This window comes from Necator americanus, chromosome II, assembly GCF_031761385.1.
Source record: "Necator americanus strain Aroian chromosome II, whole genome shotgun sequence".
Lineage (NCBI taxonomy): Eukaryota > Metazoa > Nematoda > Chromadorea > Rhabditida > Ancylostomatidae > Necator > Necator americanus.
In genome coordinates, this window is record NC_087372.1 from 3,007,996 (window position 1) to 3,021,984 (window position 13,989).

Consider the following 13,989-nt stretch of genomic DNA (forward strand, 5'->3'; position numbering starts at 1 on the left):
ACGTTCATGTTTACCAAGCAAGCGGAAATAAATTATTCCATAATTAATTGCATACATTCAATTTCAATTCAAGGAAGATGTAAAGTGTTGGTAGTTCTTGGTCGGTGTTCTGTCCGATGCACGTCGTGATAGTAGCGAGCAGCGCCATTTCCATATAGAAGGATAAATTCCTTGTTTGCGAGAGTTTTTCATATTTGACGGCATATTGAGCGTCTTCGAACTTGTCAGGGTTAACTCGTCCTATTCTTCCTTTGGCATTTCATGAAGAGATGTAACTTCGTCGCTCCATTTGATGTCTGCTCCACCCAAAACTTTGCCTTCTCTAACGGCATCATGCGCGCTAGTGAGTACTATGAGTCCAGTAATCCTCGCCATTCTCAACGATTAAGAATCATTAGCGGACACCTAAATGTTTATGTTTGATTGTGTTAATTTATAATTATGTTAATTTATCGCTCGCCAATGGAGAAACCCATAGCCTTTTTCCACTCAATTTCCTCAACATGAAAGCGCCTCCAGCTGATGTGGCCCAGGCATATCTAAAAATGTATCCAGAATCAAAATCTATGAGTGAACAAAAGAAAAAAGATGAGATTATTATATTATCTACATTGAGTACTCACAAAATAAGCAAAAGTAGGATAACCCCAGCAGCCCTTCCTATTGAAAATAACGATGGACTGGTTTCCACCTGCGGGCGCGGAGGTCACAATGAAGCTTGCGGCTTTCTGAACGTTGGGCCATAAACGTTTTTTGGCGGGAACATAAATTCCGCTATATCTGTCAAAGGATAATTATTTCAGAAGAAATTATATTAGATACTGAATTGAGTAAAATTGTGAATTTAAATATTTAATATTGTAATATTATTCACAAATATCAAGCAATAGAAGTAAGTAGGCCTCCCTCTTCGCCGCTAGGTAAGCACCTGAAGATCGGGGTGCTTACCTAGCGGCGAAGAGGGAGGCTAAGAAGGCAGTCTCCAAGGCGAAGTCGGACCGCTACAAGGCTGTGTACGACATGCTTGATACCAGAGAAGGCGAGCGGGCAGTGTATCGTTTAGTCAGAGCACGTCATCGCTCAACGTTGGATATGGAGCACACCAAGATCGTTAAGGGAGCTGATGGAGCCGTTCTGCGCCGCTCTGGTCAGATCCTGGAGAGGTGGCGAGAGTACTACAGTCACTTGTGTAACGAAGAGTTCTGTCATCCTCCCATCCCAACCGTTCCCAGCGTCGGGGGTCCTGTTCTACCAATTACTGCCGTCGAAGTCAGTGCTGCCCTCGCAAAAATGAAGTCGAACAAGGCAACCGGCAACTGATGACATACCTGTTGATTTCTGGAAGCTGCTAGGAGATAGAGGGTCCATGTGGCTCGCAACTCTATTTAACAAGATCGTTGCAGAAGGACGGACTCCAGACGTTTGGCAAACTTCCGTGACCGTGCCTGTCTGGAAAGGGAAAGGAGACATTGCTGACTGCACCTCGTACAGGCCTATACGACTGCTCTGCCATACGATGAAGGTTTTTGAGCGTGTCCTGGAAGCTCGTCTGAGGAAAATTGTTAGCGTTTCACTCAACCAGTGCGGTTTTGTGAAGGACTGCAGCACTGTAGATGCTATCCATGCTGTCCTAATCCTTCTGGAGAAACATCGAGAGAAGAACCGCAGTGTGCATCTTGCTTTTCTCGATCTCGAGAAAGCTTTCGACCGTGTCCCACATGAGCTGTTATGGATGTCCATGAGGTCGCATAGAGTACCAGAAGAATATGTGCGGTGGACGAAGCTGCTTTATGCGAAGCCTACCAGCGTTGTACGATGTGCTGTTGGAACAAGCAGGCCATTCCCTGTACGAGTAGGGGTTCATCAGGGTTCATCCCTCTCACCTCTGCTGTTCATACTGTGCATGGACACGATAACGAAGGAAATCCAGAAGCAGCATCCGTGGACTCTACTCTTTGCCGACGATGTCATGCTCGCGTCGGAGTCTCGAGATGATCTTCAGAAACAAGTGCAGTCTTGGAAGGATCAGCTGCAGCAATATGGATTGCGCCTCAACACATCAAAAACTGAGTACATGGAGTGCGGACCCAGGATAGAGGATGGTTCAATTCGTGTTGATGGCACCGAATTAAACAAGGTGAACTGCTTCAAGTACCTTGGATCCAAAGTGACTTCCACAGGCGACATTGATCAAGAGGGTCGAGCACGTGTTAATGCTGCATGGATGAAATGGAAAATGGCAACAGGGGTACTATGCGACAAGAAAGTCCCTGTTCGACTGAAGTCGAAGATCTACAGGACGGTTGTGCGTCCTGTTGCCCTTTACGGATGCGAGTGCTGGCCGACAACGAAAGCCTTGGAAAGAGTGCTGCACGCTATGGAGATGCGGATGTTGAGGTGGACGATAGGTGTAACGCTAAAAGAGAAAGTATCCAACGACACTGTGCGCTCCATCTTCGGTGTCGTCCCGATAACTGAGAAGATGAAGGAGGCGCGACTGAGATGGTTTGGTCACGTATTGCGGCGGGAGGAAGATTCTGTTGCCAAAACCGCTCTGAAGCTCGACGTTTCAGGAGTGAGGCCGCGCGGGAGGCCAAAGATTCGCTGGTTAGACCGTGTGAAGCTGGATATGATAGATGCACGTTTGTGTACGGCTGATGCAATGGATAGAACCAAATGGAAGACAAGAAGCAGAAAAGCGGACCCTGCAACAACGCGGGACAAACGCTAGGAAGAAGAAGAAGAAGAAGAAGTAAGTGTTCTTCAAAACTCGAGGAATTTCCGCAAAAATAGGAGTCTTGGCTCTATATTTTGCTCAGAACTAAAGAGAAGAAGGAGAGAAATAGACTATTTCAAGCAATCAACATCATGCAACTTCTTCTTTTCTTCCAAGCATTTCCTACGATTTCTACGAGATAAAATAAGAGATATCTCGAAAGTTCCAGGAAAATACAGAAGAAAAACTTCAGTGTCACTAAAATAGTACGGTCTCAGAGGAAGGCAAGTGTGGTAAAGAATTGCAGGAGAAGAATAGTGGTGAGCCAAGCCAACAAACTGCGAAATGTCACAGTAGTAGTCCCACGTGAGAGAAGATCATCACTATTCCGAAATCTCACGATCATTCCTGTTGAGAAATCCGCACTCGAATACTATAATTTGGCTTCGAAGGCTAGACACCCGGCTGAGCCAAATGTTTGCAAAAGAGAAGGAAATTTAGAACAATCTCTGAAAATGAAGATTTTAATTTTACACAGTTTACAACAGTTTTAAAGCAAATTTAACGGAATTAAATCGAGCGGACCCACGGCGTATGATTGGTGCGCCGGCGGCAGAAAGCTATAAAATGGGGTGCGACGGATACAGATACAGGCGTCAGATAGCTACAAAATGAACGCCGTGGGACCCTTCGCACAACATTTCGCAGCTATCTGGCGTCAGTGCACCTATAAGACGCCGTGGGACCCGTCGCTCTGATATTTACAAAATATCCACGTTCCGACCACCACATGTCAGTGGAAAGATGAGAACAAAGAAAAAAAAACAAAAAAAAAAACAGGAACTGCCTGCTTTGCTGCCCTAAAATTTACAAAGAATATCTGTCAACGTTGCCCATTAAGGAGAGCAGACATCATGAACTCCCTTCTACTGGAATCGAAGCACTTCGCTTTAGACGTCAAGCACTGAAAAAAAACTAATACCTGGAAAGATAAGATTGTAGAATATTTTTCGATGGTGTATTAGATGAGTGCAAAAGATTGGTTCTAATGTTCAAATAACACTTGAAATGAAACATGAAAAGGACACATGTGTTAAGTTCAAAGAAACCAAAGAAACTCCAGTAACGGTAACTTAATAGGGGATGTACCAAAAGTTGACTGGTCACTCCATTTTTTTCTTGAGATCTAAAGCTTGGAGATCTTAGTAAGGTTTTTTTGAGCTTATGCTATTTAGACTTTAACTAACGTTTCAACTTAATGCAACTTAGAAGGAAAAGATTGTGACTATTGATGAGAAGGAAAAAAGGGTATGCGAATCACACGTCTTTGGAAATTTTAGGGCAGCAAAAGCAGACAGTTCCTTTCCCCTTTTTTTCCTGTTCTCATCTTTCCACTGAAATTTGGGGGTTAGAACGTGGGCATTTTGTAAATATCAGAGCAAAAACGCGAATGACATATGATACCGGAAAACAGACACATTATTTGACTCGACGAGGCGATTCCTTATCGCATTATTCGCAGGATTAACAAAATGAAACCATGTAGTGTAGCAGTAGTGTAGCAGAATCTACCTTGCGCTATAGTAAGGTCGAAACGACATGAACACGTACGGAATTGCGTGCGGGGCTTCTCTCGAGGCGGAGCGGAGACTGGAGCGAGACACTGGAGCGTAGCGGTTAGGAGCCTACTGGGACCTTTGCAGGCACCACCCAGTGCTACAATTTGCTCGGTCCCAACTTCTGCTGCTTCTATTGGGCCGTTTCGAGCGCGTACGGAAATGCACCGTGTTTCATGTCGTGTCGATCCGACTATATTCTGGTTCGTTAATTTTGAAACTTAAAGTTTTACTTTAAAAAAAACTTACGTAAAACTCTTAAAACTTGAAACTAAAAAAAAAACTTAACTTAAAGCTTAAAGTGTTCCTCCAATTCCTAGGTTCTTTTTTTCGTAGCAGCAACTATTTGTTGTTGAGGAGTAGGAATGATTTTTTGAATTAAAAAACTATTCTCATTTTTACAAAACATACATTTAGCCGAAAAAAGTTGCTAAGTCCAGTGATCATTGACAAGAATAATTCTCAACAACCACCTTCCAAGAGGCAAGAGGTTCCGCTGCCTGCATGATCGATCGAAGGTTCGATTCCGCCCTAGTGCTCACTAAACCTTTCATCCCTCCAAGGTCGATAAATTGGTACCAGACGTGTCTGGTTGTCTGAGAGTAAAAACTCCGAGCTGACACATCGCCTAGCCACCGCTAGTCATTGTATAGGCCAGTTTTACGTTCGTGAACCTCAACCGATTCTGAGTTGAAGTGAACGTGGTGGCACATCCCAAGCGTATTGATTAACACCAGAAACTTTTAACTTTATCCTTTATTTGGATCTTGGTCAGTTAGCAGTGTTTTATAAATTTAGTTGTCATCATATTGCTTTGTTTTAAAACTCTGAACGTACATAGTTCTAATGTTTGTGTTTTAACTGTCACGTTTTACCTTCTACCTGCTTTTAGTAATGCAACCCACAATAAATTCATCTCTCCCCGCTCATCTCTCCCCGCATCCAGAATGCTGTTTTGTATGATACTTTCTATTGCAGCGCGCCACCCTTGCACACGTGGCGCCCTTTACTGCCTAACGGGGCCGTCCGAATTGATTCTCGATGAATCGCAAGGAGGAGGCGGCACAAAGGGTGGAGCGTTGCAATAGATAGCGTCGTATAAAACAGCATTCAGGGTCCGGTTGCTTGCAGTGATTAAGGAAGAGATGAGCGGAACCACCCCGGTCTCCATATTTTACGGATATACCGTATACGGATACTCTACCTGAAACCCGCACCACCAAAAATTCGTGTTATGCTGCCTTTAAACAAAGTCGTAAGACGCCTTTTTAGTCAGTTTTCTTACTAGTGGTCTTCCGAAAGGCGCGAGGTTACAAATGTCCTACCTTAATTTAATGCGGAAATGAACTAATTTTTGTAGATAAAAGCATCACCCTACGATTCTGACGTGTTATGGATTTCCGACGGCCAAAGACTATACGGGCGCGTAGATTGCATCCTGCATCACTGTAAACAGAATCTTTCGGAATGGGTATCATTACGACGTCCTCTATTGCAACACCCCACCCTTGCGCCCGACCTCCGCCTGCGATTCGTCGAAAATCCATTCCGACGCCAGGAGCAATTTATTTCATTGGACGAATCGCAGGTGGGGCGGGGCGAAATGGTGGCGCGTTGCAATAGAGGAGCGCATTTCGAAGCCGTCTATTTGCAGTGATGCAAGGAGAGATGAGCGAGACCCCACCTTTCTGCAATCTACGTCCCGGTGAGGTCTTTGGGCCTCGGAAATCCATACCACGTCGGAATGGGAAGGGGTGATGCCTTTAATTCACAACAGTGAAGATGATGTGGAAAATTAGGTTGTGAAGGAAGGATTCAGGGATCTTAATTCGAAAGAATTCTTTCTCGAATGATTCCTTGCTCGGGAAAGCGCTAAGATCACTGCGGTGAACAGGTGATGTGTATGATCGAGAGGGTCTGCTTAGCATAGGGAATGCGAAATATGCTGATCTGGCTGGGCACAGATGTATTTCAAAAAAAGTGAAAGTAAAAATTGAGTCGAGTCTCTTATATAAGCCTCATTACTCGGCGAAAATCGTCGCATTATGTTGTTGGAGAAAAACACTTGTCCTCTATAAATATCCCAATTAACAGATACATAAATGCGTCCAGTTTGTTTCTGTGCATATATTTCTAGCAAAATAAATGACTGTTTTGCCATCCATATTTCTATGAGCTACAATAGTATGTTTTAGTATTTTGAAGCCCAATAACGTATTTACGCATAGTTGTGGCGATACTTAAAGATGTGTAGTGCATTTGTGAACTGGGTGAAGCACATATTAGTTCTGATGTTAGAATCTCTGGATTTCGATTGAAATCTATTCACACAGAGCCAAACAAAACTATAGCACGAATGTTTCCTACAGTACACGGTCACATACGGTAAGTGGAGAAAAAGTAGTATTGCAGCGAAACTTTTTCTAATACTTTTGGATCTATTGATTCTTGGGTTATTCCGGCCCAGCTGGTTCACACACATTTCATATCGCAAATTTACGTCTATTATAATTACTTGAACGTCCGGCTAAAGCCGGACTTCAGACTTTTGGTGGTTTTAGCTTCGCTTCCCTTCACTGATCAATGAAAGTTAATAGTAGTTGTGTTTTTTGTAAAATTAGATTTGTGTTTTTTTAAACAACGCTTTCCTTCTCTTCTTTATATTATAAATTAAGGCGAAAGATTACGGAGTTTTCCTTCTAAACGCGTCCATTTTACATTTGGTGAATATTCGACCATCAGCTGCAAAACACTCCTTCGATGCGAGATTAATGCAGATACTATTTGAAAGCATTACTCAAAGTATGGGTATTCCTCTTGATTTCCCCCAATAGTTATCACAGAATGAAGTTTTAACATAAAATGACGTGAAAGACATCATTCTACTGATAATGATAACGTCCCACGTCAGATCGCATAAACATCTTGCTACTATTTAAGCAACCGCTTGCATGCGTGTTTCCACTTTCTGAGAACGGCATGCTACAAACTTGAAGCGAGCGAAGAAGGAAATAGGCACGCGGAGGAGTCATAAAGGTGTAGAGCAAATCGCCCAGTGGTCACAGCTATGAAACGGCTCCAACCATTTATCTTTTTCATCATTCACACTAAGTTATTGCGCACCAATGACCGGGTCCACCGACGCCGGTGGATCCGTCGCAATATTATAGCAATCTGGCGCCGGCGCACCAATCTGACGCCGGTGGACCCGTCGCACCCCCTTCTATAGGTATCTGACGCCGGTGGACCCGTCGCACCCCTTCTATAGGTATCTGACGCCGGTGGACCCGTCGCACCCCTTCTATAGGTATCTGACGCCGGTGGACCCGTCGCACCCCCTTCCATAGGTATCTGACGCCGGTGGACCCGTCGCACCCCCTTCCATAGGTATCTGACGCCGGTGGACCCGTCGCACCCCTTCTTTGGGTATCTGGCGCCGGCGCACCAATCCGACACCGCAGGATTTAGGCTATCTGGCGCCGATGGACCCGTCGCACCCCCTTCTATAGGTATCCGACGTCGTGGGACCCGTCGCACCCCCTTCTATAGGTATCTGACGCCGGTGGACCCGTCGCACCCCCTTCTATAGGTATCTGACGCCGGTGGACCCGTCGCACCCCCTTCTATAGGTATCCGACGTCGTGGGACCCGTCGCACCCCCTTCTATAGGTATCTGACGCCGGTGGACCCGTCGCACCCCCTTCTATAGGTATCCGACGCCGGTGGACCCCTTCACACCTCATTTTATAGCTTCCTAGCTTCGAGGCATTAACTCGACGCCGGTGGACCCGTCGCACCCCTCATTTTGAATTTCGTGACTGACACACACACACACACACACACACACACACACACGTGACAGAATAAGCCCGTTATTATATAGTAGATTATTTGGATCTTAAGGGCGGGTGTGGTGTAGCGGTTAAAGGTTCCGCTTCCTGCACGATCGGTCGGAGGTTCGAATCCGCCTTAGTGCTCACCAAGCTTTTCATCCTTCCGGGGTCGATGAATTGGTACCAGACCTGTCTGGGAGGATAAAAACACTGACTTGAGACATCTGCTAGCCACCGCAAGTCATTGTATAGGCCAGTTACACGTTCGTAAACCTCAAACGATTCTGAATTGAAGTGAACGTGGTGGCGCATCCCAAGCGGATTGATTAACGCCAGAAACTTTTAACTTTATCCTTTATTTGGATCTTGGTCAGTTAGCAGTGTTTTATAAATTTAGTTGTCATCATATTGCTTTGTTTTAAAACTCTGAACGTACATAGTTCTAATGTTTGTGTTTTAACTGTCACGTTTTACCTTCTACCTGCTTTTAATAATGTAACGCACAATAAATTGAATGGAATCTCTTTATTTTCTCACTAAACTTCGTGGATTTACATATTGTCACTTGCATCACCGATACACCACTGAAAAAATTCCTTCTAAAGGTGATTGAGAAAAAAATACTGAAGCGACGATAAAAATAACAAACCTCACTGTGTTCACTCTCCCGAAGATTACACGCCATCCAGATTTTAAGATTTTTCGTCTGCTGCCAGCTTTTCGTCCACTTCTGAATTTTGTAGTTTTCATTTGATTCAAGATGCTATCGAACAAATTCAACGAAAATTTTAACTTAATTGAATCGAAATAATGTTACCGTATCGGTATTCAATTGTCGCAGTGACGACTGGGAACAAGACATTAGAGTAGAGAATTACAGGGACGAGGGTGCGTGTTGACTCAAGTATGATCTCTTCTTCATCTAGCGAGCAGAACCTTAATTAATTATTAGATGGAAAGAACTAATCATGTTCTGAATAAGCTCGCTTTGTAAAATACAACGGATTATATTCGTTTCCCAACTCTATGATGGTTTCACGAAACTATCTTGTTCTTCTTTTTTATTTATTTGTGAGGAAAGAGCACAATTTTCGCTTATCTGTTGCTATTCCTCGCAGCTGCCAGCTTATTTAGAGCTTAACGTACTTGCGCACACGTCCATTATGAGGTCAGCTAAGGTAAAATTGTTAAAGTCTTGAACAAGTTGATTCTCTTTGGGGACTTCTTAACAGATTTGTCAGTTTTGAAACTCAAATAATGTTAAATCAGCAACCACGCACTGCTTTTCAAACAAGAAAAAAAGCGAAAAAGAAGGAGAAAGTGAAAATCGATGCACCTGTGGCCAGTAACTCTTTGATCCTCGTTCGTTTTGATTTCTATTCCTCCTTTAGCACATCCTTGGACTGGTTCACCGTGAACAGCAGCAACCTTTACAATGATTCTTTTGCCGATAGGAGCCTGACGTCACTTGTTTTAGAGCAACTGTAGTCTCTTCATGGAAACTCATTACACAAACCCTTATCCAATAGGTGCAAGTAGAATATTCTCCCTCACTCTTAGTGTTTGCGAACATAAGAAACTTTATTTTCCAACTGCTTGTAGCGTTTAAATCTCCACCGCATTCGCCAAAATTCCCAGTTACAAGAGGAGGCTAAAGATTTGCATATTTTAATCCCTTTTATAAGGATAGCTGCCCAAAGCACCTACCCTTTCATTACAGAGATCACCATCGTAGCCTCCTGGACAGATGCATTTGCTGCAGTTTTGTGGATGAGAGAATCCGTTATTTGTACAGTTTGCTTTTGTTGCTTCACCTTTGCAATTTTCTGAACAAATAGGACTTTTTTAGAGGGAAAGAAAACCTTGTCTCTCTTCTTGGGAGAATGTTTTAAGACTATGTTAACCATTTGTGTTATCAGGTTAAAGGGACAATGGAAGTGATTCTTGAGAAATCTTTGGCATTTGATTAAATTCTTCCTGCTTCAGAAATTATGAGGAAGAAATTTCTAGCTTTCAAGCCATAGTTTTCAATGAAAGCGTCTCTAGGACTAGGGTTCCTACTATAAAGATGCAAGTTTAATTCAGTGTAGTGTTGTGGCACCAGCAAAAAACAATATATTGTTGAAAGAAAAATATAATATGACCGAATGTTGGGATTCCCAACGGTAGGTCACAACTCACTATGGGTTCTTTTTCTCTTACAAATCTTCAAATCCGTTGAACTCACGGTGACCTCTCGGAGTTGAAAAATTGAAAAAGACTTTTTAGCAGACGTTTTTTTTAAAATAGGAGTTGGTTAGTCTCTAGAAAAAAAACGTTCACGAAGGGTGGGAAGATGATCAATGATCTTCCACGGATAAGTGTACGTAAATTTGCTCCTATCTTCCTCTGAAAGTCTGGTACCAATTTATCGTCCACAGAGGGATGAAGGACGGTTTCGGGTCGTCGATAGTGCAGTCGCAGTCGATCTTGTTATCGACTCTGATACATACCCCCTTTATAAATTTACATTTTTTTGTCTTTATATTGTAGAATTTCGGACTAAAGGTACTTTCTCTATGATTCTCTCATCTATTTTGACTATGACATTGTGAATGAGCAGCTGAAGCGTAATTGCTTAAAAGTTCCGCTGAAACTGCTTGGTTGGTGAATGGTTCGAAACCACCTAAGAGCCAATTGAGCCTTTCATCACTTAGAGGTCCACAAATTTATACCACACTTGTCTGAGAGGACAAAAAAAATTGACTTCGTACATTGATAGCCCTACATTTCAATGTGTAGGCTGTAAACTTCAAACGATTCTGAACTGAAGTGACCGCATTGGCACATCCGAAGCGGATTGATTAACGTCAGTCACCCTACCCTTCATCCTTTTAATGCTGTGAAAGGTGCTCGTACATTAAATTTCTGAACAACATCATTACTTCCATGCTTTCGTTACCTGTTTCTAGAACTTCCTCGTGAATTTCGACTATTGAAAAATAAACATACTGTCACAATCGTAGAGCTTATTGACCATTAGGAGATCAATGAACGATATCATTGGTGAACCGATAGTCTGCTCGTAATTCTTCTTTTTTGGGATCATTTTTGGATTTACGATGGGAGAACCACTGTAATAGCGACGATTCGAGCTAGGACATCAGCTTCAACTTCCCTTCACTTACTAATGCATAATACTTCCATAGTCGTATGGCAGACCGTAGTTGTCGTTCTCGCCTTCATTCTTCAGTACGTATTGATCCTTATACTCTTTCTGGAACAGAGTCTATTCAGGTCTTTTTTAATCCACTTTTTTCAAACATCCCGTAACGTTGATACAACAAATACACAACACAAACATACCTTTATGTTGTTGTGATTAACAGTAATATGATTGTTACGATCATGTCTGTTTTGAGTGTGAAACAGTCCCAGAACATGGCCGATCTCATGAGCAGCATGTGCAAATGATTCGCAACCGTCACCGAGGTACAGCGGTTGTATTCCTCCAAGTTTTCCAACGTGTGATACGCATGCTTTTTTGTCCTCCGCATCAATAGTCACAATCAGCACATCTTCCTCTACTGGATAACATTAGTTCAAAAAAACATGCGTTTTTGATATTCAAATTGAGTGCTTTTTTTTTAACTAAAATGCGGGGAAGGGGCAGAACAATAATAAAACCGCATAGAAACTCTATTGGGTCTCAGAACGTGTGCAACAATAGAAGCATTATAAGTGTGCTACAATTTAGGCAAAGTGAACCGCTGTTTCTCTTTTTTTTCTCCAGAAGATCCCTAAGAAAATGTTTGCGGCGGCGCTGCACCTCACAGGCCAAAATTGGTGTTGGTCAGGCGCTCACAACCATGTCTAGACTGCAATGTTTGTCCTCCCTAACTTCTCATGTTCTGTTCTCGAGGTTCCGTTCCAGCTTTGAATATTCCCGATGATTATCTATTTATTTTGTTCATTTGTTCAATCAGTATTGGTTTTCATAGAAAACAGACCTGAATATGAAAGTTTGATTTCTAATTAGTGACTATTAACCAAATAAAATCTACAACAAAGTTCAGACAAATAAAACCCACACCATAAGTAAGCGAATATTATTTTATATCTTAAAAAAAAGAATGGATATATCGACTTTCAGTACACTCCTTATTAACTTACTGTGCGTGTTTTTCTCGATTTTCTCGAATTTGACGCATGTGTCCTTTTGCCAAGCGTTAGCTGCTCTTTCAAAACCCTTCTTCGTTTTTCCACCTATGAGAACAAAATAGTGAGAAAATCAATTAAACATCATCTCCAAACTTCTACTCACCTACAAAAGTGTCGAAATAGTAACGTATAATTCCACTTGACCAGATCTTAGTTTCGTCTTTTTTCAACGCTTGGCGTTTGTGACGACCGGCGATGATTCTTCTTGAAGGACGTTCCTTATGTCTAGTCTCCTTAAACAGCTCTTTAAAAAAATATACAAATTTTTTGAAACCAATCAGAACTATTTTCATTTCCCAGGAACTTCTTCTCCTTTGTGCAGGGATTTTTCATCATTATCGAGAAATTATGATATCCCTAACACAACCTCTTCAACAATCATCCTTGTTTTTTTTTTGTTGAAGTGATTTGTGGATAGTTTTTGAGTTGTCAACACGGAAGATTTGCGTTTCATTCAACTCACTGCGAGTTCATCACTTATGTCTGCTGAAATTCCCAGGTCACTTGCACTTCCCACATATTTTCCACATATTATAGAGAAAGCGATTGTGCTTAGGAGGAGTACCTTTTTTGAAATTTCCATTCTAAATAGTTTGATCTGTAGCAATATATGTCAACAACTATATCTGTGAAAAGAAAATAGGAGCAAAAAGAAATCCAGAGCAAAACAAAAATTTCACACCGGGAATTTGTGCACAGGACCAATCTGCCGTGTTTCACTTATAATTGGGATATTTATGAAGCGTTCATTTTTTTTCGGATACGATTTGACGATTTTCACTCGTAATGAAGCTCAATCCCCACTGTCAGAGAATTATTTTCCTGAAATACCTTTGTGCAGCGCCATGTTGTGTTTTTTTTAATATTGTCCAAGATAACCAGACCTTCCACACGTTTGTTTCACCATCGTAGCACACTTTCACAAAGAAACAAATTCCTGTTCATGGTTCCGTGTAATCTTTAAAAAAAAACTTTTAAAAAAGAACTTTTAAGTATATTGTAAATAGGGAAAATGTTTATGAGTGTAGTTTCACAAGTTCACAGCTGCATAAACTGTCTTACGCAGAACCCCCGTGATCACTTGCTTCATGGCCAGTTTTCAGTCAATGCCAATTTCATCACTCAGTCTATCTACAAAAGTAGATATTTGTCAGTTCTTTTCTTGCGCTCGAATAGGTGCGATGAACAAAGCGGTCGGGATCGAAGTACGACCACAACTAGCTAACTTCAGTTGGATTATAACGATGAGTGGAGTTGACGAGGGCCCCCATCGGTCCCAACCACTCGCTCAACCGCCTACGCAAGTGCAACGAGGTCCAAGTTGCCTCAATCCAACTAGAGCACCTACCGTAAGCAATGTTCTTCGAAAGCGATGTGCTCGCGATAAAGAAAGCCATCGATTCGGCCATCCATGACTACTAACTATCGTCAGGATAAATATAGTTGGGTCACTATGGCATGAAGCTCGGTGCAGTTGGACTGTCATCGAAGTGGTCCCGTGGGGATGGTGGCGGTTAGGATCGGGAGAGGACATTTGCTAGTAGCACTCATCGGCGCGAATCTCGATGGTCCAACCTCGATTCCAACTAGAGCTCCACCGCGCCGCTTCAAACGCAGCCGCTTA

The 13,989-nt window shown here is 42.5% G+C and overlaps 5 protein-coding genes across 7 annotated transcripts; 3 read left to right on the top strand and 2 right to left on the bottom strand.

The window, feature by feature from the left end:
* Positions 1–6: 6 nt before the first annotated feature.
* On the top strand, positions 7–1,320 carry RB195_016716 (uncharacterized protein; the record flags this gene model as incomplete). Its single annotated transcript, XM_064183379.1, has 2 exons — positions 7–100; positions 935–1,320. 2 exons carry the CDS (start codon positions 7–9, stop codon positions 1,318–1,320), a joined length of 480 nt encoding a protein of 159 aa, XP_064039260.1.
* RB195_016717 (uncharacterized protein) lies at positions 440–1,209 on the bottom strand (the record flags this gene model as incomplete). The annotated part of the gene is made up of 3 exons (XM_064183380.1): positions 440–539; positions 624–660; positions 1,104–1,209. 3 exons carry the CDS (start codon positions 1,207–1,209, stop codon positions 440–442), a joined length of 243 nt encoding a protein of 80 aa, XP_064039261.1.
* Positions 1,321–1,366: 46 nt separating the features above from the next.
* RB195_016718 (uncharacterized protein) lies at positions 1,367–2,731 on the top strand (the record flags this gene model as incomplete). Its single annotated transcript, XM_064183381.1, has 1 exon — positions 1,367–2,731. One exon carries the CDS (start codon positions 1,367–1,369, stop codon positions 2,729–2,731), a length of 1,365 nt encoding a protein of 454 aa, XP_064039262.1.
* Positions 2,732–8,857: 6,126 nt separating this feature from the next.
* On the bottom strand, positions 8,858–13,774 carry RB195_016719 (uncharacterized protein; the record flags this gene model as incomplete). 2 transcript variants are annotated; one of them, XM_064183383.1, is made up of 11 exons in its annotated part: positions 8,858–8,895; positions 8,983–9,101; positions 9,502–9,623; positions 9,682–9,816; positions 9,873–9,991; positions 11,157–11,278; positions 11,333–11,421; positions 11,511–11,731; positions 12,318–12,410; positions 12,469–12,609; positions 13,714–13,774. In XM_064183383.1, 11 exons carry the CDS (start codon positions 13,772–13,774, stop codon positions 8,858–8,860), a joined length of 1,260 nt encoding a protein of 419 aa, XP_064039263.1. The 2 variants fall into 2 exon arrangements, with proteins under 2 accessions (XP_064039263.1, XP_064039264.1); XM_064183382.1 differs by lacking the exon at positions 13,714–13,774 and adding an exon at positions 12,829–12,948 and having other exon boundaries at positions 9,502–9,593; positions 12,469–12,598.
* Positions 13,472–13,780, top strand: RB195_016720 (uncharacterized protein; the record flags this gene model as incomplete). Of its 2 annotated transcripts, none has more annotated exons than XM_064183384.1 (1): positions 13,472–13,780. In XM_064183384.1, the coding sequence occupies one exon, from the start codon at positions 13,472–13,474 to the stop codon at positions 13,778–13,780; it is 309 nt and encodes a 102-aa protein (XP_064039265.1). The 2 variants fall into 2 exon arrangements, with proteins under 2 accessions (XP_064039265.1, XP_064039266.1); XM_064183385.1 differs by having other exon boundaries at positions 13,547–13,780.
* Positions 13,781–13,989: the final 209 nt, after the last annotated feature.